This window comes from Pezoporus flaviventris, unplaced genomic scaffold (assembly GCF_033815535.1).
Source record: "Pezoporus flaviventris isolate CSIRO_AGI_PZ_B2104156 unplaced genomic scaffold, CSIRO_AGI_Pfla_v1 ptg000037l, whole genome shotgun sequence".
NCBI classification, from domain to species: Eukaryota; Metazoa; Chordata; class Aves; order Psittaciformes; family Psittacidae; genus Pezoporus; species Pezoporus flaviventris.
The window spans coordinates 11,195,927-11,219,329 of NW_026892585.1; the positions used below are offsets into that span (position 1 = coordinate 11,195,927).

At 39.3% G+C, this 23,403-nt stretch overlaps 1 protein-coding gene and 1 long non-coding RNA gene across 6 annotated transcripts in view; one reads left to right on the forward strand and one right to left on the reverse strand.

The window, feature by feature from the left end:
* POU6F2 (POU class 6 homeobox 2) overlaps positions 1–21,343 on the reverse strand; it is a 303,185-nt gene extending 281,842 nt beyond the window's left edge. For 3 of the 5 annotated variants that reach the window (XR_009745363.1, XM_061464688.1, XM_061464687.1), the window contains exon 1: positions 21,043–21,343. Coding sequence is in view for 2 of the 5 variants with exons in the window: in XM_061464688.1 (XP_061320672.1) it covers positions 21,043–21,147 (105 nt within the window). In the remaining 3 variants the exon portion in view is untranslated. Of the gene's footprint in view, positions 1–5,411; positions 5,579–20,277; positions 20,926–21,042 lie in introns of those variants that run through there. The other 2 variants (XM_061464689.1, XM_061464690.1) reach the window with 2 other exon arrangements.
* On the forward strand, positions 6,806–15,109 carry LOC133275013 (uncharacterized). Its single transcript, XR_009745364.1, has 4 exons — positions 6,806–6,910; positions 14,193–14,271; positions 14,366–14,544; positions 14,891–15,109. It is a non-coding gene; the product is annotated as an uncharacterized LOC133275013 (long non-coding RNA).
* Positions 21,344–23,403: the final 2,060 nt, after the last annotated feature.

Here is a 23,403-nt window from a genome sequence, read left to right on the forward strand (position 1 = left end):
AAGTTTGCTTTTTTCTTCTCTAAATAAGAGACAAAAAGACTCATCCACAAGAAACACATTGTCAAGCTGCCATCCACACTTCAAGAGGTTCCTGACATGAGACAGGAGACAAAAAATATATTTATCCATCCCCATGAAGTTAAGGACTTTTGGGGAGGGAGTTCCCTACGGATGAGTCTGTCACTTGACAGCATAGCTTGTCATATGGCAATATGTTTGGTAATTGTGTCATACTGACATCTGAGGTTTCAATTAATGCTGCTTCACAGTAAGAGGGGTTTCATATGTCAGCATTTCCTCTTATATTGCACTGAGTTGCTTGGGCTTAGGGCAGAGCGAGTCTCTTGGTTTTTGGGTTCATCTTCACAGCAACCATCTTTTAGGCCTATAACATAACATGTAGGCAACAGACATGTACTGAACCTCTTGGTTGCATAGGGTTTTGCTAAGGTTTCAAGCTCTTTAGGAACCAACTATGCAGGGTTAATACTATTAAAAAAAAAAAAAAAATCACTGAGAAATTGTATTCACCATCACCTAACAGTTAAACATGCATGTATTTACTTCAAAAACCTGCAAATACCAGGCTCAAACCACATCCCCTCACTACGAAAGGCATGGAATTTAACTGTCTCATATGAAAGGATAACTACAATGCCTACCTGGACTGGGATCTCCCAACTAGCCCATCAAAGTGATGCATACAGGTAGTCAATTTATGAGATGGCTCTTCTGCCCAGGAGTTAACTTCATCTTCAAAAACTAGACCCACCAATTCTCAGTTACAACTCAGCTGCTTCCTACCAGATGCAAGCTGGACCTCAAATTTTTGCTTGCAGGAGGACAATTAGAAACAACATGCAAAATAGATCTGTAACAGCCATGCTTTTTGTTGTTGAAAATTCCCATTACATCCTAAGAAGACAGAGAGGATAAGCCTACACCAAAACATAGCACCAGTGAGAATGAAGGGAGGAAGAAGATGGCAAAGCATCTTGCTCCACCACAGAAACACCACCTGCTCCTGCAGTACCTGGATCAGAGGCATGCTTCCACATGGGGTCACTTACACATGCACAACTTTGACATGTTGGATAGGGCTTGGAGCAATCTGGTCTACTAGAAAGCATCCCTGCCCATGGCAGGGGGTTGGAACTGGATGATCTCCAAGGTCCCTTCTAACCCAAACCGTTCTGTGGTTCTAGTCTGTGTTTCTAATTCCTGTTTTCTTTCGCGTAACTGGCTCTGACACTGACATATAATTTTTAAGATGCCTAAATCAAAGCAGATAAATGCCATATGAGAAATTAACCATCAGAAGACACAGACACACATTTTAAGAAGTCTAACCGTAATTATAGGTTGGAGGAGGAAAGTTACTGACTGACAATTACAAGATTCATAAAACATGCAAGTACAACTGGAAAATTGAAAATTCTTCAACAGTTTCCCTAAATTATGTAGTTGGAGGTGTGCCAGGCAATTCTTCCATTAAAATATATAATTGTACAAAGTGCAACATCCCTCCAGTTACCAGAAACACATTGCAGTTTTCTATTGGGTCTCCAAATCTTTGAATTTTGAAATTAAGTCTCTCATTTATGAGATAATTGTAATGATTTAAATTCAGGAAATAGTTGCAACCATTTCAAATCCTTCCAGGTAAATTAACTCTACACTAATTCCTAAAAATTGGGATAAGTGCCAATTCTCATTTGTGCAGCAACGATCTTTTCATCAGACAAAAATTACTAACTTCAGATTTAAGCACGTTTTGATTTTTTCCCCTTCTCAGATCTTGAAAAATAAGTATCTTTCTCTTCAGAGGAACTGAATCACCACATTAAGCTCCAATTATGTTCAGCAAGGACTGCAAGCATCCTGAAATCCATGTGTGTCTAGAGGCTTATATGAATACATTTTAGCCAGCATCTTATATGAATACTTCTTAGTTTTCATAGGCTGAATAAGACAAACAGTGTTTTGCCACTGCTCAATCAGTGAATGGTTACATTAAAATGTAGGTACTGCCACGGAGCAAAATGGAGCAGTGTACAGATTCATCCTTGGAAGATGGGATTCTTTAGACCACTGATAATTAATATACCTTCAGGTCTTGGAGCAGGTTTTTCTTCATGGTACATCAGCTATTAGTACATAGCTTTTGGAAGACAGGAATTTCTCCATAATTTCTGTTCACCAAGATGCTTAAAAACAGATTCGGAACCCAGCATAGACATTCTACACCTCTACCTACCACACATCCTCTAGGTGGTTCATGATTAAATCCCTGTTGACTCCATTGAAGCCAGGATTTTCACCCTTTTTTCCACAGACTTTTTTAATCAAGCTTAATAGAGTTCATAGGTTGACAGTACAGTCGTTGGATAAACACCGTGTTTTATTTATAAAAGTGGCATTCTTTATTCAGGAAGGTAGTGTTTTCTGCTATTGCTTCTCTGCAGCCCGTTCATACTTGTTAAGATACCACATGTTATTTCCCCAAAGGTAAGAACAGGAGAGCTTCGGAACATCGGAAGGCTCAGGTAAACAAAACTGTTCCTCTTTAACAAAGTTATTTTCTCAATTACAGAGGCAGAACTCTGCTAAAACAATGATTAATTTATTATCTTGGGACATGTCTAAAGAACACCGAATCTTGCCACAAGCTCAGATTTTTAGATTAGGCCTTAGTTAGTATTTACATTTGATCTGACGGTGTTCATGATGGAGGTCTGTTAGCAATACTGATAACAGCACATTTGCGACAATATCAGAATGTGTCCATATGTACACCATGAGTTTTGAGCAAGGTTCTGTAATAAAGTCAAAAGGAATAAATTTGCATGCCATTCTATACTCTGCATCTTTTTCCTTTGGTACCAGAACAAAGTGGGCTATTTTATCAGATTTTGCTAGGAACCAGCAACTTCAAAATTAATGAATGCCTACTGTGAACTACAGAAAGAAGAAATATGCAGTGAGCCCAGTACACCTGATCTCCATCTACTGATGCTGTTACCCACCCAAAGTGGAGCTGCAATACTGGCAAAGAACCTGACAGAAGAATCTCCTAGACTGTAAAAAGCACCTGCTGGAAGCACAAAGGTAAGGAGGAAAATAGGTGTTTCAAACCCAAATATTACCCCATGTGCCTAAGCACACATTAACATCTGTGATGTATTCTCTAAATGATAAACATGGTACAACACAGCCGGCACAAGTGCAACTAGAGAGTTCCTTTTTCCCCCCCCTTTTGGCCTATCAGAAGGCAATGGAAACATCCCATAGAGCACTGCTGATATCCTGCCCAATCTCTACATTGGAATTGGTGCGTTCCTTTAAATTCCACTGGTAACACATTCTCTACTTCCCTATACACATGATCATGTAAAATCACTAGACTCAACCACATAATTTTCCATTTCATCTTACAGGTAGCTGAAGGGCTCAGAAGCAGGAGAATGTTGCATTTGTAAAACACTTCAGAATATATAAGTACACTAAAGAGAGATTCTTTAAGAAAGCTGCAGATGCACTGACATAATATTATCCAAGAATAAAAGCCCTTTGAAGTAGAAGTCCTTTACAAGTAGAGAGCAAAAAAGCAGTCGTAGTGAATGCTAATTGTAGTAAGCCAAACGCTTTCTTTTGGGAAGAAAGACTGTTCGTAATACTGTAACACAATGCTTGATGCAGCACAGCAAAGGACAGATTCTCAAAGTAATTCAGTTTTTGCCTGACTGTTGCTCTGGTTTAGCTTAACAGCAACTTTGCAAGTGGTGGTATGAGAGCTGAGGTATGAAGATGCACCTGTAAGCCTTTGCTTTCTCATCTTTGCTGCTTAAATGTCAATACCTTCATCAGACTGTCGGGAAAAAGAATCCAGTATTAAAAAACATAGGGATGAAACCCATACCCTTGTATGCAATGGCAGAATAATTATTTCTTTGTTCTTTTTAAAAACAGCTTTCAAAGCCCTCCATTAATGTTCTACTTTTTCACCTCTGGTACATCTTTCTCCTTTGAAGAAAGGGATTTCCACCTATTAAAAAAAAAAAAAAAGCCCCCCAAAAATTCAGTCTTGAAACATTTTTTTTGTGGCTTAGTTTCCTGTTTTGGTTTGTGTGTGCTCCCCCCAGCCTTTAAACAGTAATCCATGGCAAAGTCAGACACTACCAAAAGCAGAAAAAGAAGCCAAGCACTTTTTCCAAGCTGAAACTATGTAGTAGAGAACAGGCTACATTTTTATCATGCTTCTCTCCAATCTATGTTTCATAATTCTGACCTAGGAAGTAACTCAAATGAATTAGAATCATAGAATAGTTAGGGTTGGAAAGGACCTTAAGATCACCTAGTTCCAACCCCCCTGCCATGGGCAGGGACACCTCACACTAAACCATCTCACCCAAGGGTTCGTCCAGCCTGGCCTCGAACACTGCCAGGGATGGAGCATTCACAACCTCCCTGGGCAACCCATTCCAGTGCCTCACCACCCTAACAGGAAAGAATTTCCTCCTTACATCCAATCTAAACTTCCCCTGTTTAAGTTTTAACCTGTTACCCCTTGTCCTGTCACTACAGTCCCTAATGAAGAGTCCCTCCCCAGCATCCCTATAGCCCCCCTTCAGATTGTGGAAGGCTGCTCTGAGGTCTCCCAAATTATCATCCTTTAACAATGGTTTCCCAAATACTTCCTGATCAACAACTGTTTGCAAGCGTGCAGCTGCTCAGATTGCCTACACAACACATGCTATTAGCTTTTCCCAGTGTAACAAAGATAAATTCAACTTCCTAATTTCCTCCAGCATTCCTCATGCATCTAATGCAAAGCCTCCCCTGCAAAATTAAGACTCAGCAATTCTATAACCATTAATGCTTAAACTGCTTTTACTGCCTTTCAACTTTGAAGAAACCTGCAAAAAAATCCACTCATTTTGCCTCACATTTGAGGCCAATCAAAAGGTTCATTAATCACTCATTTCAGCTAGGAAACAAATCCACCAAGCTGAATACACAACATCAAGCAAAGTGACCAATGTTTCATAAAGATTGGGCAAATAAGTTCTCTTATCAGTTCCTTATTTTTATTCGTAACTTCCTGGGACATGCTCTAGCTACTTAAGTCTATTCCTTCACCATTTTAAGACCTAAGCCTCAGCAGCGGGTCAGTCATGACAAGGTGGATGCCCTTGGCTAAAATGCAGCAGCACCCCTTCCTTTGCCCTTACCTAGTTTTTAAATGATTCCAACATAAGATTTCAGATGAACATATAGCTCAAACATGACCCTATTACAATCAACAGGATCTTTGCTAGGTATCGTAAGAGACAGCCCACAGTCCAACAATATTGGCATTAACCCAGAGGTGCATAAGCAGCACCCACCACCACAGCTACAGTTATACTTACATGAACTGGAGAGCACCACGATCAGCAGGAGCCTGGAGCACCTTCAAGACATGGCACTGAAATCAAGCCTCTGTCTGTGTACTTGTAAGTCCCACGACTGGAGACAATGCTCCACCCCTCCTGAAAGCATTCACATGCAGAGGACATTTATGCACCTCATCTGTTCCCTCAGCTCTCCTTCCCTCATTCTATGTAGACTCCCCCGCCCGACCCCACCAAACTGATCTTAAATCCAGGCTCACTATGAATCCAGATTTTAAGTTTAAAAGAGCCTAAAAGCAGAGGTGCTGCCTCACACAACTCCTTCTTCATAGAACAGGACGATGGGTTCTCCTCAGGGAAATGCTCAGCCTTGACTGCCATGAACAGCCGCACCTGTGGCCTTCACACCCTGCCCACAGTGCCATTGAGCCCAGCGAAGCCTCAGCTGTGCTGAGACCTCCAGCTCCCCACAGCCCTGGTCCTGCATAGCCCCTGTCCTGTCCTGTTGGCCTAGACCCAGCCGTCCCCAGCTGCCATGCCAGCCTCCCCTATGTAGGGGATGTGGGGACAGGCCCTGCTTCCCAAACTTCAAGGGCAGTGGCTGCCTTGCACTTCCCTGTGTGAAGGTGCTGCTTGATTTCCACCACAGGCACCGTAAATAAATGGCCTTCTGTAACTACGGGGCAGCTGGTGTCCTCTGCAACTTTTCCATCTTTAAAAGGATTATACATGTGGCTAGGCTTGCTCATGACTGAGAAGTTGTAGGGGAAGTGTTCCAGTTACAACTCTGGGACCCAAATTTTACAGTGTTAGAATGAAGGAACCTGACGTCACTGGACAGAATGGTAAAACTTGAGGTTACCAGTGGTAAAAAAATAACCTTCACTAGAAAATTTGCTGTGTATTTCATGGCTCATTCCCCACTGTATTGCATGATATGATTGCGATTGCACATCTTGTATATGCCACCCTTGAGCTAAAGACCCAAATTTTGGCTGTCCCTAGCTGGCATTTGCTCTGTGTGATAGCAGCAGCAGCTATCCCTGAGCACAGTGGCACTGATACGGGACTACAGCATAAAGTGATAGTGATTTAGTGATATAAATTCACGCCCTAGATACCAACATGAGCTTACATATGAAACCCATTCTTATCAGATCGTTTGTGAAGAAAAACACATAATAATGTATTATTTTAGTAAAACTTAATCAAATAATAGTAGTTCTCTTTCTCTAGCCTGAAGGGGAAACATTTACCAGATGAAAGGACAAAAGGGGGGCTAAAATATATACTTTATACCCCTAGCCTTGTGCTTGAGACAACTGCAGATGCAGTGCGTCCAAGGTGGCATTTACCAAGCACAGGCTGATTCAAAGCAGGCAGATACTGACCAAAAAAATAATGTGTCTTTTAGAAAAGCAATTTCAAAAGAATCATTAAATCACATTGAGGGAGGGGATCGGTACCACAGCCAGCAACGCCTCTGCTAACAGAACAGCTCTGGATATAAGTCACTTGTAAGGACAGCTTCATAGACTTGTTCTTGGTTTTGTAACCTCTATCTGAAACATCGTAGGCCCCAGTTTGCGACCAGACAATTCCTATGCCAATCCGCCTTCAGTTAAGGCATAAAAGTGGAATTGAAGAGATTAACATTAATGGAGGTAACAGCTACGGTTTTGCAAAGTCTCAATGAAGAGGAGGAGGGTGACAGGATCAATCCCTGGTTTTGCACTTCTCTCAGTTGTTACTGCACCACTACTGCAAGCATGCCTTCCTGATGCTTGGTAAGACACATCCCTGAACTTGCATCTGAGCAGATGCTGTGTGGGTAAAGGTGAAGAGAAAGGATGTAACAATGAAGTAGTTTTATTATCGTCAGCCTTCCTAGACACTGCTGTTTCCCACAGCTCTCTGCCACAGCCTAATCCTGGATGCTCGTCCTAATCTTTCAAGCTTTTTTAAGTCCTTATTACCACCAGTTCAATACATAAAACTGTAACAAACTTATAAAACAAACAAAGAAAAACAATTTAAAAAAAAAAAACACAAAAAACCCCAAAACAAGCTAAATTTTTCAGCCTTATCAAAACACCTTTTTACTTGCTGCTGCCATGCCCTCCTACACTGCATCTCCACCATTCTTCTCATCCTGCCTTTTCCAAACCCTCATATTGGCAATTATTCCTTTCCCTTTGCACATCAGTCTGTCCCACGTAAGTGGATTGTATTAGCTATTTATTCTCAGTTCTCCTTCGGTATGATGGTATGTTCTTACCAAATCATACATTAGATTATAGTTGCAATTGTAAATAATGCTGAAGAAAAGCTAAATAAGTTTCAGAAAGTCATCCCTTCCTGTCAGAGATAAAATTGGAGGAGTACAGGAATTAAAGTGACTTCAAGCTGCTGAAAGCAGCAATTATATCTGTTCAAATGATAATCCAGCATTGTTTCTTTGTACTTACCTGAAGCTTTTACTTTGCAATAAAGGAACTGTATTAGATGCTTGAAACGAAAAAGCACTTGGCTTTGCAATGCTTACATTTTGAACACTGTAAATAACTAATTAAGGCTGTGGAAAATTAACAGCCAAGTATCACCTGTTACAAGGATTTCATGTGCCTACTTTGTACAAAGACCAAAGTCTATATATATCCAGAAATCTAGATGTCAGTCACTGTTCTAGCAAAACTATTGGATAAATTGATAGGTTTTGTCTGTTGAAAACAGTAATGGCAAGATCCCTGTGGAATGTTTCACTCAAAATGAAACTTTAGGTGTGTTAGAACCTTTAATCCTACCATTCATATGAAAAAGAGAGAAAAATGGTCATATGTTTCAGTCTGATGTTTTGTAAGCAGCACAGTTTGAATCCTTAATTCAAAGTTACTCTTTCTTTAAAAAAATCCCCTTTTTTAATTTCTAGAAGTTCAAATTTTTAAAGATTAAATCCAGATTTACCAACCCCCCAGTATTTAAAATCAAATTTGACTTTTCTGGAATTTGGCTCAGAACATATATACACACATATGTGTATATATTTGTGTATAAGTATATATACATAAACTTTCTGCCATTTCTAGGAAGCCAAAAACCATTATATATAAAAGATAATATTCAGAAAGAAGTATAATAAAATATTATCTATATTGTCAAATACTGTTATGGGAACAGAAGTGGAGTGTGGAAGTAGAGAGGTCTCTAAGAGTAAAGGAATCTAATCTCTGCAGCATATGTAGTTGTTTACATAATTACAAGGTCTATTATTATACATATTTACAAGGAAAACAAATTATGACTGTACAAATACTTCATTTGAATTATGTGGCTTAGCAATACAAACAGTGTTTTTCACATTTTGCCTGTGTAGCTTCTGTTTTTTTAAAGGAAAACTGAGATGTTTTGCCAGTGGGATTTGCCAGCAGAAATTCCTGAACAGCGAGTGAACCTGCCCCATATGTTTTCTGTTTCTGCCTTTATCCCTAGTCAGGTCCAGTCCCTTCTCCATTACTTCTCTCATCTGCCCACAGATGAGGCAAGTCCCCTTCTCCACTTCCCCTCACAGCTCCTAACCTCTCTCAGACTTACTGTTCCCTCAAGCTCCTGGATTTCCTCTTCAGCCCTCACAAATCTCTATTCCTGGTTGACTCCTTGTGCACTCACTGGCTCAATCTACACCTGTATCTTCACTGGCTCTTCTCCTGTCTTCATCTGATTCAAACATCTTCCTCCTCCATCTCCCCCAGAGTGTAGTCACTGAGTACCTAGAAGAGTAAGGGTCTCTGGTGCCATCTCTGCCATCCCCCACGGCAAGCCAAGTTAGAAGGTAGGCCTTTCCAGGGAGGGGACAGAAATAATCTGATAGCCCTAAAAGAGGGAAGAAAATACAGGTCTAACTTGGAGCAAGAAAGATTCTTTTTGCCATGAGGAAACTTTCCAGCAGTGGATGCTAAATCAGGGATAATTAAATTCAATAAACAGCACATGGATACTGTGGAAGTGGTGCTGCTGGATTTTTTCAGGAAGAATTTAAACAAATGCCTGTCAGATGTAACTCAGATAAGCTGCTTCTGTCTCTGTGCAGATGACTTTCTAAGGCTCCTTTCACACCTTCCTTTTCTGCGAAGCTTTAGGGGATGTAGCTGTTTAGAGCTACCAAGTAAACATGTGACAACTACATTTCTCAAAGGCTTAGAACATCATCAAACATGGGTGGGTTGTCACAGGATACCAGAAGAGACATCTCAGACACAACCCTCCTACCTCTCACCAAATTCAGAGTTTTCCTCTTAAATATGGGGTGTCTTTAAAATGGGCAACACTTTCCCTTATTTCCCCAACCTCCTTGGGAACCACTGAAGTATTTTAGCTGAAATTGTCTTACAAAATACTCAGGAAGAGATAGCCACCAGGTGGAAATGCTAGCAGCAGCAGCAGCAAAGGTCTTAAGGTAGGAAATACTGGGCTACTTCAATTACAGAAAGTTCCACAAACCCCACCATTGTTTTTCTCTTGGGCTCTAACAAAATGGGGAAGCAGAGTGAGAAATATCTCACAACCTTCACAGAATGCCCTAAACCTCCTATGTACCTGTTTAAAAGGTATTATGAAATAAAATGGAGTAAGAAGCTTCTCAAAATATCAATGAAAACTCTTGGGTCAACCCCCAAAATGCTATTTAAATATTTTTTTCCCATGTCTGACTAAATTTTAAGATGTTTCCCATGAGGCCTAACTGTCATTCTTTGCTTTGTTTCTTCTCTCTTCGCTCTTTTTATTCACCCTTTGGCTTGGAGTTGAAGAATTCACCTGAAATTATAAAGTATAGAAAGAAGGAATTTAACTGACATTAATTCCTCTACTTTGTTTTGGTTGTGTTGTCAGGTACTGACTACTGTGGCCTGACTCGTGCTCACTTCTCTCCCTTTCAGGTTTTCATTACTGCTAGCAAAGGTATGGATGGTGGCCCCTAAAACAGGATTTAGCCCTTTTATCATGTCTGTTTTTCAGTTCAGAATGGATGTTAACGAATGCCTGTTTATAGCTAAATAAGGCTTAGTCCTTCTCTTCCCCTAGTCTGATTTCTGCCTCTGTCTTTTTCATTTCCATCTAAAAAAATGGAAATTCCAGTCCATAGTCCATCTATTTAGGCCTGATTCCCATTTACACTGTGGTGTTTTTCCACCGTTCTGGAAAAATAAAAGAGCTTTGAAGTAGACACAAATAAATTACTCTTACACTCACTTTACAGCTGGTTTGTGCTACCAGATGGTATAAAGGGGTCTCAGTATAAAGCAGAATGAGGCTACTATCTCCAGGGGCTGAGCTTCTTGGAAAAGAACAATGACCAAACACAAGCATTTAAAAATGAAACAATAATAGCTATTTTTAATAAGTTTTCTCTTTTCAGGTGCCAATTTCAGTCTTGGTTTCTCCAGATCTGAGGGAAATTACATGAGAATTTTTACAGTTTGCTTTGCAAGAGTGATTGGGGGAAAAAAAAGACTCCGGTTTGCATAGAGTATAATTAATATCAGTCAGGATGGAGCACACTGGGCTCAATTTTAATGTCCTCTTTTGCTTTCTGTGCCTTCTTGCTGATTAGCTTGGGAGTCACACCACACTCTTCATAATTAATCAAGAGTTGTAGACTACACTGGTAAATTTGCTCATGTAAGGGCTTCTGAATCTGATGGAACAAGCTTAAAAGCTTCTGGTGACCATGTTTACTCAAATGTAACAGTTAACTGTAATAACTCCAGGTAAATATCAGATCAAAAAGAGACACCAAGAACACCTCCTGAACAAACTCATGTTTAACATCTGTCTGAGGTTTAGTGTGTTTTTATTTTCTTAGGGAGACATGGGGCTACTCTGGCTTTTTTTTTTTTTTTTTAATTTAGAGAGTAACTGAAATTCACCTCTGTACCTTAATAAATGTCTCTTGTATCAGAAATGAATGACAGCATGATACTGATGAGGTAAAAAAAATTCTCAACACACTGGCCAGATGAAAAGCACAGGTCCTTGTGCAGTTCTTAATTCAATAAAACACTGTGGTACTTCATGGTCAGAAGGAAAGACTCTTTCGGCAGCATGTGTTTCTACTGTGTCCTTCACAAAAGAGTCAAAGGGTACTTTACAATCCAATCCAATGCTGGATATAACCTTTTAAATAAATAAACTGTGGTTTAAGGATTTAGAAAGCACTAGATCAAAGAATGTAATCTTTGAGATCTAATAACTACAGTGATGGGTCTAGCATAAGGACATGAGCAGAATAGCACAAAGGTTTGCTGTGTACCCACAGTGCCTCTTGGGTTAAAATTCTTTACAGAGTCACTCTAAGTCCCCAGTTAGGGGGCCACGCTCATTTCTCCTCTTGCTAAGAATCCAGCATGAACTTCAAAAAAAACCAAACAGAAACCAGTATATTGGGTGATATGATTTAGCGTAAGGTGTCCCTGCCCACGGCAGGGGGGTTGGAACTAGATGATCTTCAGGTCCTTTCCAACCCTAATTATTCCATGATTCTATGATTCAGGGGAATAAAGTCCAGCCTTCAGCATTTTCTTGTTCTTGTTTGACTATTCAAAATCCAGGCCTTATTTTCCAAACACCTATTAATGAGTCCATTGCTCACCTCTCCAAGACTTCAGATGTAGCCTCCAGGTTTTTGCCTACAGACACACACCCCACCCCACCCCGAATCCTACTCTCCAGGATTAACTGAAGGGAGTTGAGGAACTGGCTTATTTCTTATAGCTGTACATGTCTGTATCCCATTAAGGCCAACTGAGATCCAAGCCTTTTGTACTGCATAGTCTAATTCACAACGCAGTGCTCATGTGAGCTTCCCTGATGAGTCTGTGGGGTTACCTGTGGATGTGCTTAAATGGTTTCATGATCACCCTTCAAACAAGCAACAGCCCTGAAACAAACAAAAGGATAACTGCGTTCAGAGCCACTGCCAACCCTCACATTGCTGTTTTACAGCACTCCAGTTTGTCCTCTGTCAGGCTTTGAAGTTGTGAGCTTTGCTCACCAACTCGCACACACAGGTTTTCTTGCCTACTTTGGTGGGGAGCTGGAGCAGGTGGTGAATACTGCATCCAGGCTTCTGGAAAAATCTTCTTATCTTTCTTTATTTCCCACCACAGGCATTACAACACACAAACCATCACTTCTGCCTACTGTTCAACCAGCATCTTGTCAAATCTGGCTGCAAGATTAAGCTTCCCCAATTCCGAATTCAATATTGCAACCCTAAGGATATAAGAACCAAGCTGGAACATTCTGCTTTTTGGGGGTTGTTTTTTTCCCTCTTAATGGCCAAAATTGTTTCAGCTCCAAGATCACAGTTTACCCTGACTATAATGATAAATCATCGTGACTGACACTAAGTGAAATGAGTTTGATGTTCTCTGCTTTATTCTTCCACATTAGAAGCCACTTTTACATTGCCACAACTCTTAACCTTTCCTTCAAAAGAGGGGGAGCTTCTTGTTTGCAGACATTATTTCTGCTTTGTATAAGACATTTGAAGAATGTGAAGCACATTTTGTACACAAAAAGGGATGGGCACAGTGAAGGCAAGGTAAGACCTACGGCCAGGAATCCTGCAATAGCTGTTTGTTTCCTAGAGCCACTTTATCCTGCTTTATTCCAGACTATTTTATTTCACTTTAAACAGAACCTTTCCATTTTTCCTTCATTAACAATGTCTGAGTAGGAAAAAAAAAAAGAAAAACTGAAAGATTTCCCCTCATGTGCTTCAGAGCCTAATCCTGCCTTCAAAAAAAACCTGAAAACATTCAGGTCTTGCTGGAACAGAGTCCTGCCTAACAAAGCCAGAGGGAAGTCCAGGACTCTGGAAGCACTGAGCATTTGGCAGCATCTGGTTCCAGTCCCAACAGCTACAGCCACCATGATAGTACTTCCCAACCGTCAGACTTAAATATTACCACGATTATTTGCATCTTTAGCCCTTTTTTAGTTTCAAAGGTGGATTCAGTAATGATCAGGCACAGTTTTCTATTGTAATAAATTAAAAAAATCAATGAGTACAACGATTTAGTAATTAATATTGTTGTTTTAGTCTTAGTCTATGCTGCAGTTTTTATCATTATTATTTATTTCCCACCTCCCTTCCAAAAGATGACTTCTAGAGATGGGCTAAAGCCTCCAGCTTTTGAAAAATAAAAATAGAATTTAAAAAAACCAAACCACAAAAAAAAAAACAAAACCCAACCAACAACAAAACAACCCCACAGACTTTTTATTCTGGTAAAACTCCATACTTCACTGCACAAGAAACATGAGCAAAGCTCGAGTAAAAGCCTGGTTATAGCTTCCCAACTTGGCTCACTAAGTGGAAAAGCAGTCAGAGATGTAAACAGTTTAGTGAAAAGGACAAGGTGCTGATACAGAATTATTTCTCACAATATGTCTAACAGCAGCTGTTATGTCATACTATTAACATGGATTTCACTAATCTGCTCGTAAAAATCCTGTGCTCTGTTATTTTCTATTGCTTGAAGCTCTTGTTTCCATAGCAGGGGGTAACTAAAAAAACACTTTTGTCTTTTACTGTTGCCCTTATATTATTTCCTTTTTGGAAGTGCCATTACACAGCTGGATCGTGTCTTCTAAACACACGCAAGTCTGAGATCCTTGAAAATGATAGAAACTTGTAAAATAAAAATTGCTTCATGGAATCAGTGACTGAAGTAGCATAAAGTTCCTTTCTGACTTTGGGGTTTTTGCTTTTGCTTACAGTCCTGTTTCTCTTTACAGTGTCCTTCCCCATCTGTGGATTCAGAGCCCTATCCTAGAGTTACCTATAGGAACAGATCACATTTAGCAAGTAACTGAGGTAATACTCACTGGAAATATCACAGGATCAAAAGTTACTCTTGCAAGTAAGATTTTGCAGCAGTGCTTATCAAATTATTGGATTTCTTTTGCAGCAAGGTGGTACAAGAGAGCCCATCAAGACAAGGCCTATCTGTTTTGACAAGAACAGCTCTCAGTTTCCTACCCTCCAAATCCCCATTCCCATGAGCAAAGGGCATTGGACAGCTGTGCGGGACACCAGAGAGCAAGATCCGTTTGTGAAGCTCTCATCTCTGAAACACATTCTTCAACTGTAAGTATGTGAACCAATGCTAATGACATCAATTACCATGTGAGCAGATGGAAGACTATACGTAATAGCATACTGGACATAGTTTTGCTGTATTACTATAAGGCATGTACAAATTGCACCACTCTTAGAAAAAACAGGCCTATTAGTAACTACAAGATTTAACCTAAATAGTTTAAGAAAATTTATATCATTCCCCATAGAAGAGTGGCTTGGGATAAAGATTTTTGGGTCCCACATTCCTCCTCTTCTTTGTTTTTTTGTAAACTTGCTCCCACTCCCACTTTTGAAAATGGCTCGAAATTTAGAACAGCCTCTTGATCTTCAACATTTTCTTTTGATCTAACAGTTAGATGATGCTCTCCTATGGAGCAGCACTAGCAGTCAACAGAATATCAGCAGCAAATATCAACAACTAATCTTTCTCTTTTGAAGAAACAGTCCTACATATCACAGAGGTTTCAAAGCCAATGATGAAACAAAAACCCCGAAGCTATAGTCCATTTACCTGTAGCGTGATATCCTCGAAGAATAAAAATGCTCAAGAGCCTTGAGTTACTATCTTTAATCCTAATAGTCAGTTCTAATTACAAAAAAGTTTGCATAGCAATTCTTTAACTAGCATTTAAAGCAGACTTTGTTGTGATTATTAGCAATGACAGTTACTCAATAGGCAAGTAGGACCAGATTCTGCGAAGTGTTATTTATGTGAAGAATCCCATTGAGTTGAGTATTGTACTATGCACCTAAAGATTCAGCAGTTGCAGACTTCTTCCACAGGATTAAGTGATTTGCTGACCAACTTTTAAGCACACCTTTAGGTCCTGTTAACTTTAATGAGAGATAAACGTATCTCTCATTATATATTCAGAACTGACTGATCTGAGGTTCTTCCTGCCATTTTTATAATGTCAGAGTAAGAAGCAGCATTACGAGCAAATGCCACTGAAGAGATGTAAATCACAGGACAAAAATAATACCTTGCCATGTCCTCATCTAATGCTGAAAACGCTATATGCAATTTGTCTTCAATTGTCATTTTATTTTCTTCCATTTGAGTTGCAGTTCAGATCAGAGAAGAAAAATAAAAGTCTTGTTAGAGCTACAGGTCAGTGTAAGATAAGAAGCTCGGCACAGTCACTTCTATGTACTGTACATACAAAAGTGGCCCAGATTGGTATTTAGTTTATCAGTCTAGAATCTAGGAAACACAGTAGAGGTACTTGAATGTAAATGCATTGCCAAAAGATAAAAATCTACATCACAGGATGAGTGTCACTTGCCCAGCAATTTAAAGGTCATCTGACTTACATCGTTTTTCTCTTACAATTAGAATAATAGTGAATATACAGAGTATAAATCACAGCTTTTTAAAGATTTGACCTCCTAACTGGCCTGGCCCACAAACTAACGCATGAGACAGCAGAACAGCACAGAACGAAAAATTATAAAGAAATTCAATCAGAAAAAAATTACTAAAGATGTTTTTGGAGGGCTGATTTCAAGGAGAACCTGATTTTGGTGTGAAAACAAGAGAAATCTTTTTAAGCACGAATGAAAATGATAAAAATCCATTTTTTTCTGCTGTAAAAGCAAAAGTCAACAGAGAAGTGCATTCTTTTGCTGGAATCCAGGCCTAGGACCAAAGAATTTACATATATTAAATTATCGAGATCCAAACTCCTCTACGACAAATATTTATACTGTGAAATATTACAGCCACATTCCTGCATCTCCTTACAATAATGATTTTTAAGGACACAGTATACTAGGAGCATATAAAACAGTGGGTTTCTGCAGAGATGGAATGCTTCATTATCAGAGTAGCAGCTTGTTCATAAATATTAAAAAGTATGGGTTTGAAGTTTTTCAAACATGATTCTTACTGTTTACATTGTCTCTCTACTACTGAAAACAACAGTCGGTGTGTACCTGTCCATAAGTCTCTCTCACAATCTTGAACTGCTGAAAACAACTGCTGATGACTGTAAAGGATAACAATGCCTGTGCTGGACATATACTAAGCAGAGAAGGGAACAAGCAGTCTGACCTTACCTATGTAAGTAGTCATGCTTACAGTTAAGGGTCTAATTCTTGCTAGAGAGAACAGGATTTGTCCCAAACTGTGCACAGATGGGCACAATTCCCTGATGTATTGTAAAAGTAAGTCTTAAATGTATGGGTAAGATGGTTCATTTCTGTTTGCATATGATATAGGCACTTCTGTATATTAGATTAGAGATGGCAAAGGGTATGCCAAGAGAAAGAGACATGCCCTACTACTACAAGAAGAATCCCTTAAAGATTGCTCAAGACAAATGAACATAATAGATCTGATCTTCCTTTGGTAAAAAATAAACTCATGGATATGTATTGATCTGCATTACAAAACAGCTCACCACAGATCAAACTTCAGAAAAGTGGCCCGTGAGTTACAGAAATGAATGGCTTCTCCTGTTTATCCCCTATTGCTGTTAATCGTGGGGAAGAACACAAACCAAAATCTAAGAAAGCCACAAACTAAACAGCAGAACAGGAAGACCCACCTTGGCTGCAGCAATGTATGAGTTTCCTAAATGGGGCTGCAGGGCAGAACTCTCTATGGGAAAGGAGCGCATGTTTACCCTTGCATAAATAGCTTTTACTAGATGATGAGATCACATGGAGGATACCATTGAAATATGGAAAATAAACACGGTTAACATGTGGAAGGAGAACTCAAACATGGCAATAATGACTGCAAATGCCTGCTTATTTGAAGAAGAATGTTACCTAATTTACTTCCTCTCAGTTTACACAGCTCTAATTTAAGCTGCCCCCCCTCCCCTTCCCGTTTTCCTGTATTTGCAAGAACCAGTGAACACAGAAATGTGCAGCCAGCCTGGGCCCTCAGGCCGGTGGATCAAGATGGCAGGCTGGCCTGGGCTCCCCCGGGGATAGCAGAGCCAGAAGGGTGATTGGACACAGTGACCTGTCTGCATGAGATGAGACAAAAACAGGAGGGCTGTAATGCTGATGAACTAACCTGTCACTCACAAGCTCAGGTCTGGAAAAAAATTAAAAAAGGGAAAAAAAAAAGGGGGGGGGGGTAAAAATGAACAGAAAGAAAGAAGAGAAAGGTACAGTACAGCTTTAGAAAGCACACAAGGGAGGGAAAATATAGCACAACTGGAATAATTACATGATGCATTTAATTACCTATGCATTTAGATGGGCTCAGGATATATAAGGAATAGGGCATAAAAATCCAGCTAATAGTTTCTCTAAGAGCAAAACACATGTAAAGAAATAATGGGTATTATGGTTCAGCGTGCAAGAAGGATGTTACAGGCTATTGCTGACAGGGATCGGGGTTTCATTCCAAACACTCCAGTTATGAATCAAAATCACAATGAGCAATGAGCTTCTAGATCTTGACATGCTAGGCAAGGAGGTTGTTCTTCAGAGTACTTGGCTGTTTTATTGCTTGCTTGGGGGAGGAAAAATCCAGAGGGAAGGTATACAAGCAATTCTGCACCTTGGAGCCAGTACACCCAGGTGCTAGGTAGTGGTCAGGATTGTAGCGCTCTGCCTACCATTGCTATCACCAGTGGGAGCCACTGTGGACACTGGTGCTTGGAGACAGATGAAATATATAAAAAAGAAAGTGGAAAATGCATTTAATGATGTACAAGTGCTTGCTGTTGAAAATGCCTTTAAATCAGCATGCTCCTGCTATTACTTTCATGTCATACACAGACTAGTGTTTGAACTACAAATAACTGCTAGTGTTTCTGATCTCCATTGGAGCAGAGATATACATGTATACTTCGGGGTTTTAATTAGGCAAGTTCACACTCTATTAGTAGCAAACAAGCCTGAATTTAAAGCTACATCTGCAGAATTAGTCAAAACAAAATTTAATTCTCACAGCTGAAAAAAAAAGGCAATTCTGGAATAAAAAAAAAACAAATGCTAAACATTTATTTCAGTTTCTGCTTTTGGAAGGTTGAAAGTTAACAAAGACTCTCCAGAACTTTTTCGAAAACAAAAGTGTCAGGAAATGAATGTTTCTTCTAAAAAACTACAAATGCCAAATATGCAAATCTTCATTATTTATCAATCCTAAATATAGTCTGACACTGTGGAAAGATTTTACGGCATAGGGTTTGCCTTTTGATAGTTATTTTCTCTTGTCAGCTGAGTATTAGAGTCCATAGAGAAGTCTATTTCTATTTTCAGCAGTATGGTAATTACATTGATTGCTCCGTGCTTCCCAAGTTTTAACTAAACTCTTTTATTCTACAACTAGAAATCACATCATTTTTATCCAAAAGAAATATTTTTAAACTTTCTGTTCTAGCTTCACATGTAGCTAATAACAACCAACCACTGGACAATGAATCACAACAAAAACATACTTGAAAATGCTATGGATTTATGAGCACATTTGGATGCGCACACTTACATGTATGATATACAAATGAGCACACACACAGATCTAAGCAGAAATGTTTGCAACACCTGACACATTAACTTCCACGATAATAATATCCATAATACATACTGCCATTAAAAACCCAAAGAAGTGAGTCACCTAAAATAGCTATATGCATTTTTCTTTGAAGTCCATGCCCTTTTACTGATTTTAGGAAATGAAATAAACTAACACGCGATATAAACATTTTTCCAGACATGCACTGAACTTTTTTTTTTAATTGATGAAATACGGAATGTTGCACGCAGAAAAAAAAACCAAGCTCCTACCCTTTCCAGCCTCAAAAGCACTTTCCGAGAGCCAGCAAGCTTTAAACATAAAATAGCTAACTCACACTTTTTATATGCCAAAGCAAAAGTTACAAAAAAGAGATATTACAAGCTTTGAGATTTATCAAGGTTTCAGGGTATGTTTTCTGTCAAGTGTACTTGCTGAAAATCTTGCCATTGTATCTGCCTTAGAAGCATTAAATAGATTTCCCTAAGACTGCACAAGTTTAGACAAAAGGTAATTAACCCGCTCTAAAATACATATTTTCACAGAGGGTGATACTGGCAAACATGCCCCACTTTTTTGGTAGAAGCAGCCTAATAGGAAGCTGTTAATGTTTTGGGGAATTTTTAATAAAAAATGTATCTTCTATTTTTAAAATATTTAAAGCAATAAAAGTCTGTGGTAAACATGGTATTACATATTTGACATTTTCCGCCCAGAAATGCATTTCTGTGTACGACGGTATTAATAAACCATGTGCTTTGAGGGACTTCAGTGCTTTGCCATAATTTAGTTGAAAACAGTGCGTAGGATATGTATTTTTCCACCATTGTATCAACATACAGGAAACACAAATACTATGTCAGCACCTCAGCAGCATGCGTTCACTACACTGGAAACATATGCAAAAAAAGAAACCAAACCCACGAACTTTTGAGAGTTCAAAAAATACCCTTTGCCAGAGACTGATTTACAAGTCAGTGGTTAATGAGAAAGTGTTGAGCACTTAAAATTTTGTTAGAGAAAGAAAGGCAGGCACCCTCCTCTCACTCCGGCTGCATGCACAGGAAAACAGCCCTCCCTGTACAGCAGGACAGAAATAATTTCATTTCTTTCCCCACTTCAGGTTATTATTTGAAAGCTAATGAAAAGGCAATGATTCTTCTCTCTTCTGGCTAAAGGTGGAAACAGCATGGTTAACACACACACATAAAAACTACAGACTTATCAGAAATCACAAAACAGAAAGAGAAGGACTCACTGACCCATTTGGAAGACAAAGACGACAAAACGGAAAAGCTCTAAAAATCAGCTTGTGAGGCCTTTGAGAGATATTCTTCTGGCATTTCATCACAGCAGCCCCAGACCAGTTCACTTCCCTGGATACAGGGAGGGAGAACTAAATAGAGCTGTTTATTAAAGCTGTTGTGCTGGATTGCATTAGGAAGCACGAGCAGACCACCTGGACCTTTCAGATTGTGGCAGTGTTTAATTTGCAGGCTGTCCCTCTGCAGCAGCAAAGACTACTACATTTACCAAGCTCAATCACACATTATCTGGGTTAGGAGTAAAAGAAGAAAAAAAGAAAAAGGAAAAGAGAAAAAAAATGTATAAAATCCACAGCCTGTAGTACAGCAATACAGTCAATATAGAAATAATGAACAGCATTAGAAATAGAAAGCAACTCCCCAACAAACATAACACTTGCACTCCTCGCTTCTTCTACTTTAGCACATTTAAACAAAATACAACAGAAAATTAATAAATAGCTTGATTTGGCAAAGCTCAGACTAAATTATAACCCGGGTTTATTAGGAGAAAAGCACGGTATTTTAGGTTTAACTAGTGATTCCCTGGCCAGATTATTGTGGTTCTTTTGCCTTTCTCACTTTCAGTCCTACACTCGCTGGTAGCTGAAGATACAGATAGAAAGATGGTACTGTAAATATGAATTATGTGAATCATATGGTTAGACCCTTGTGGAAAAAAAAAAAAATAAAAGGGGAGTTGAGAAATGGCTGACTCCATACCTGACCAATTACAGCTTGCATGGTCCCTGTGTCCTGCTGAGCTGAAAGATCGCAATCCATCATATGTAGTCTTTGAAAAGGAGAATGGGGGTTTCTGGCATGCATCTGTCAATCAACTTCTGCACTCACAACCATCACCAAAAGCAAGGGAAAAAAAGTCAAGCTGCTCCACCAAATAGGATGAAACAGTCATGTGACCTTCAGCACACTCACACACATACATACTTCCATAGAATGTATGAATTTTCTGCAGATATGAAATGACATTGACAAATACCCAATACCAAGTAAATAAAGTGAGACAAACAGCTACTCACCAAAGACAAAACACTTGCTGTAATCTTCAGCCTAAAGATTTAATAAACCTAAAAGGTGTTTTAAACTGAGGCTTTTCTTCTGAGCCTAAACTTTTCAGATAAGGTGATATAATTTTATACATGCAGACAGTGGTCAGAACTTTAACCCCTTGCGTCCTCCTGCAGCCTCTGACTTTTATACCCCCCTTTGTACTTCTACTTTAGAACCATTCGAGCGCCTGATTCTTTTTTCTCTTTAAGTTTCTTTTGTGTCAAAAGGAAGACGCTCATGTTGCCTTCTTTGGATGTGCACAAATTATGAGAACTTGAGAGAAGAAAATTACCAGCAGGGAAAAAAAGGAGCAGAGGCTGAGAAACCTGTGTCTGTACTCACGAGCCAAAATGTGCCTCGCTGCTTTACTCCACCACAAGTCAAATGTTTTCTTTATTGGAAATATATATGTAAGTATTAGTTTATGCAAGCTGTTATGAGCACTCAAAATATAAAATATTCAGACTATGTAAATCCTACTTACGGAATCCTTTCCATTTTGAAGGTTAGCAGAGTTTTGGTTCATTCACTGCTCCACTGAACTGACATAAAATGTTGTTACTTATGAAGGCAAACATTACCATTTTTTCTAACGGAAGCAGTTTGTTTCATATATCTTCCCCTCTGAGTTAAGATTTGCAAGAATTCCTAAGACTATTTTTTCTTCTTGTCAAAATACATCAGCCACTTGTCTCCAAAACCTGAGTGTCGTGAACAACACACTGCAGCATTGATTGCTGATACGTTATTGGCCAGTGATTGCTGAAGGGTGACATTAATGTAACCCGGTAGCACTTTAACCCTTCGAAGATCAATACAGTCTGCTGGCAATATAGTAGAATAACAGCCCGTATAATTTTGGCTGTATTACAGCTTCATATAAATATTAGGGCATCTTTCTGCCCTCCTGAAATCGCATTTCTGTTACTAGTGCAAATAACTGGCTTTTCAAAGACTGTCAGAAGCAAAAATGCAGGGGAAAAAGGCAGCCTAGTCTCTAAGTGTAATATAATGCACCCTTTCCATTCTCAGTAAGTTTCTGGCAATACTTTGAAGTTATTATCCCTTTTTTAAAGGTATTGACAATATCGATTTTAGCATGTGATAGCCAAAGAAATGTGAGAATATCAACAATATTCCAACTGTAAGCACAGCACTTGCCAGTCTAATATTTCCTACAGTATGATTTTAAGATCCAGCATCCAGCAGTGTTTGGATTAGGATGGAGTATATGTGCATGTGTATGTGTATGTGTATATGCATGCATGTATAGGAGGGAAAGAGTTTATGTTGAGGGGAGTGAGATGGGCAGGGAACAGCAAATTTACTCTGCATTCTTCCAGGTTTTATAGTACTGTTTTGTTTTTTTTTTTAATTGCTAAGAAAAAGGTTAAGGAAGTTTCGGAACGTGTTCCAAATATCAGAAACAAGAAAAGAATTCACAATCATGCACAGGGACCCAGAAGTGCTCCTAGGCCAATGAGGTATTTTTGCTTAAAAAGTTTTTTCAAATCAAGGACTTGCAGAGCGATAGACAATATTAACACTGAAACGTTGCCTCTGGGATGAGGAAGGACTGCTTAAAATGGGGCTTTTAACATCTGCTCTGCATTTCACTTATAAATGTAATTGAAATGCACCATTTGTGCTGAAATCTTATCTGCTTCTTACTCATGAAAGAAAATACACTGAACTAATACATTGAGCTGCCTTTTGGTCAGCTGAGAATTTGCTGCGGTCTCATCCCTCAGGACTATTCTATGGAAAAACCAGGCAATGTTGTGAAGGCCATAATCAACATCCATATCATCACAAGCAATCCAAAATACAGCTGGTAAATGGGGGGGGTAGGGGGGGTGGGGGCATAGAGGAGATTGCCAATTGCCTTGGCTGCCTCCAGGAAAGCAGACACACTGTAGGCAAATACTGGTCTCAAAGTGCGATTATCTGCTGCCTCTCTTTCTTACCACAATTAACCTACACTTCCAGGAAATGCCAATCTACTCTGTAAAA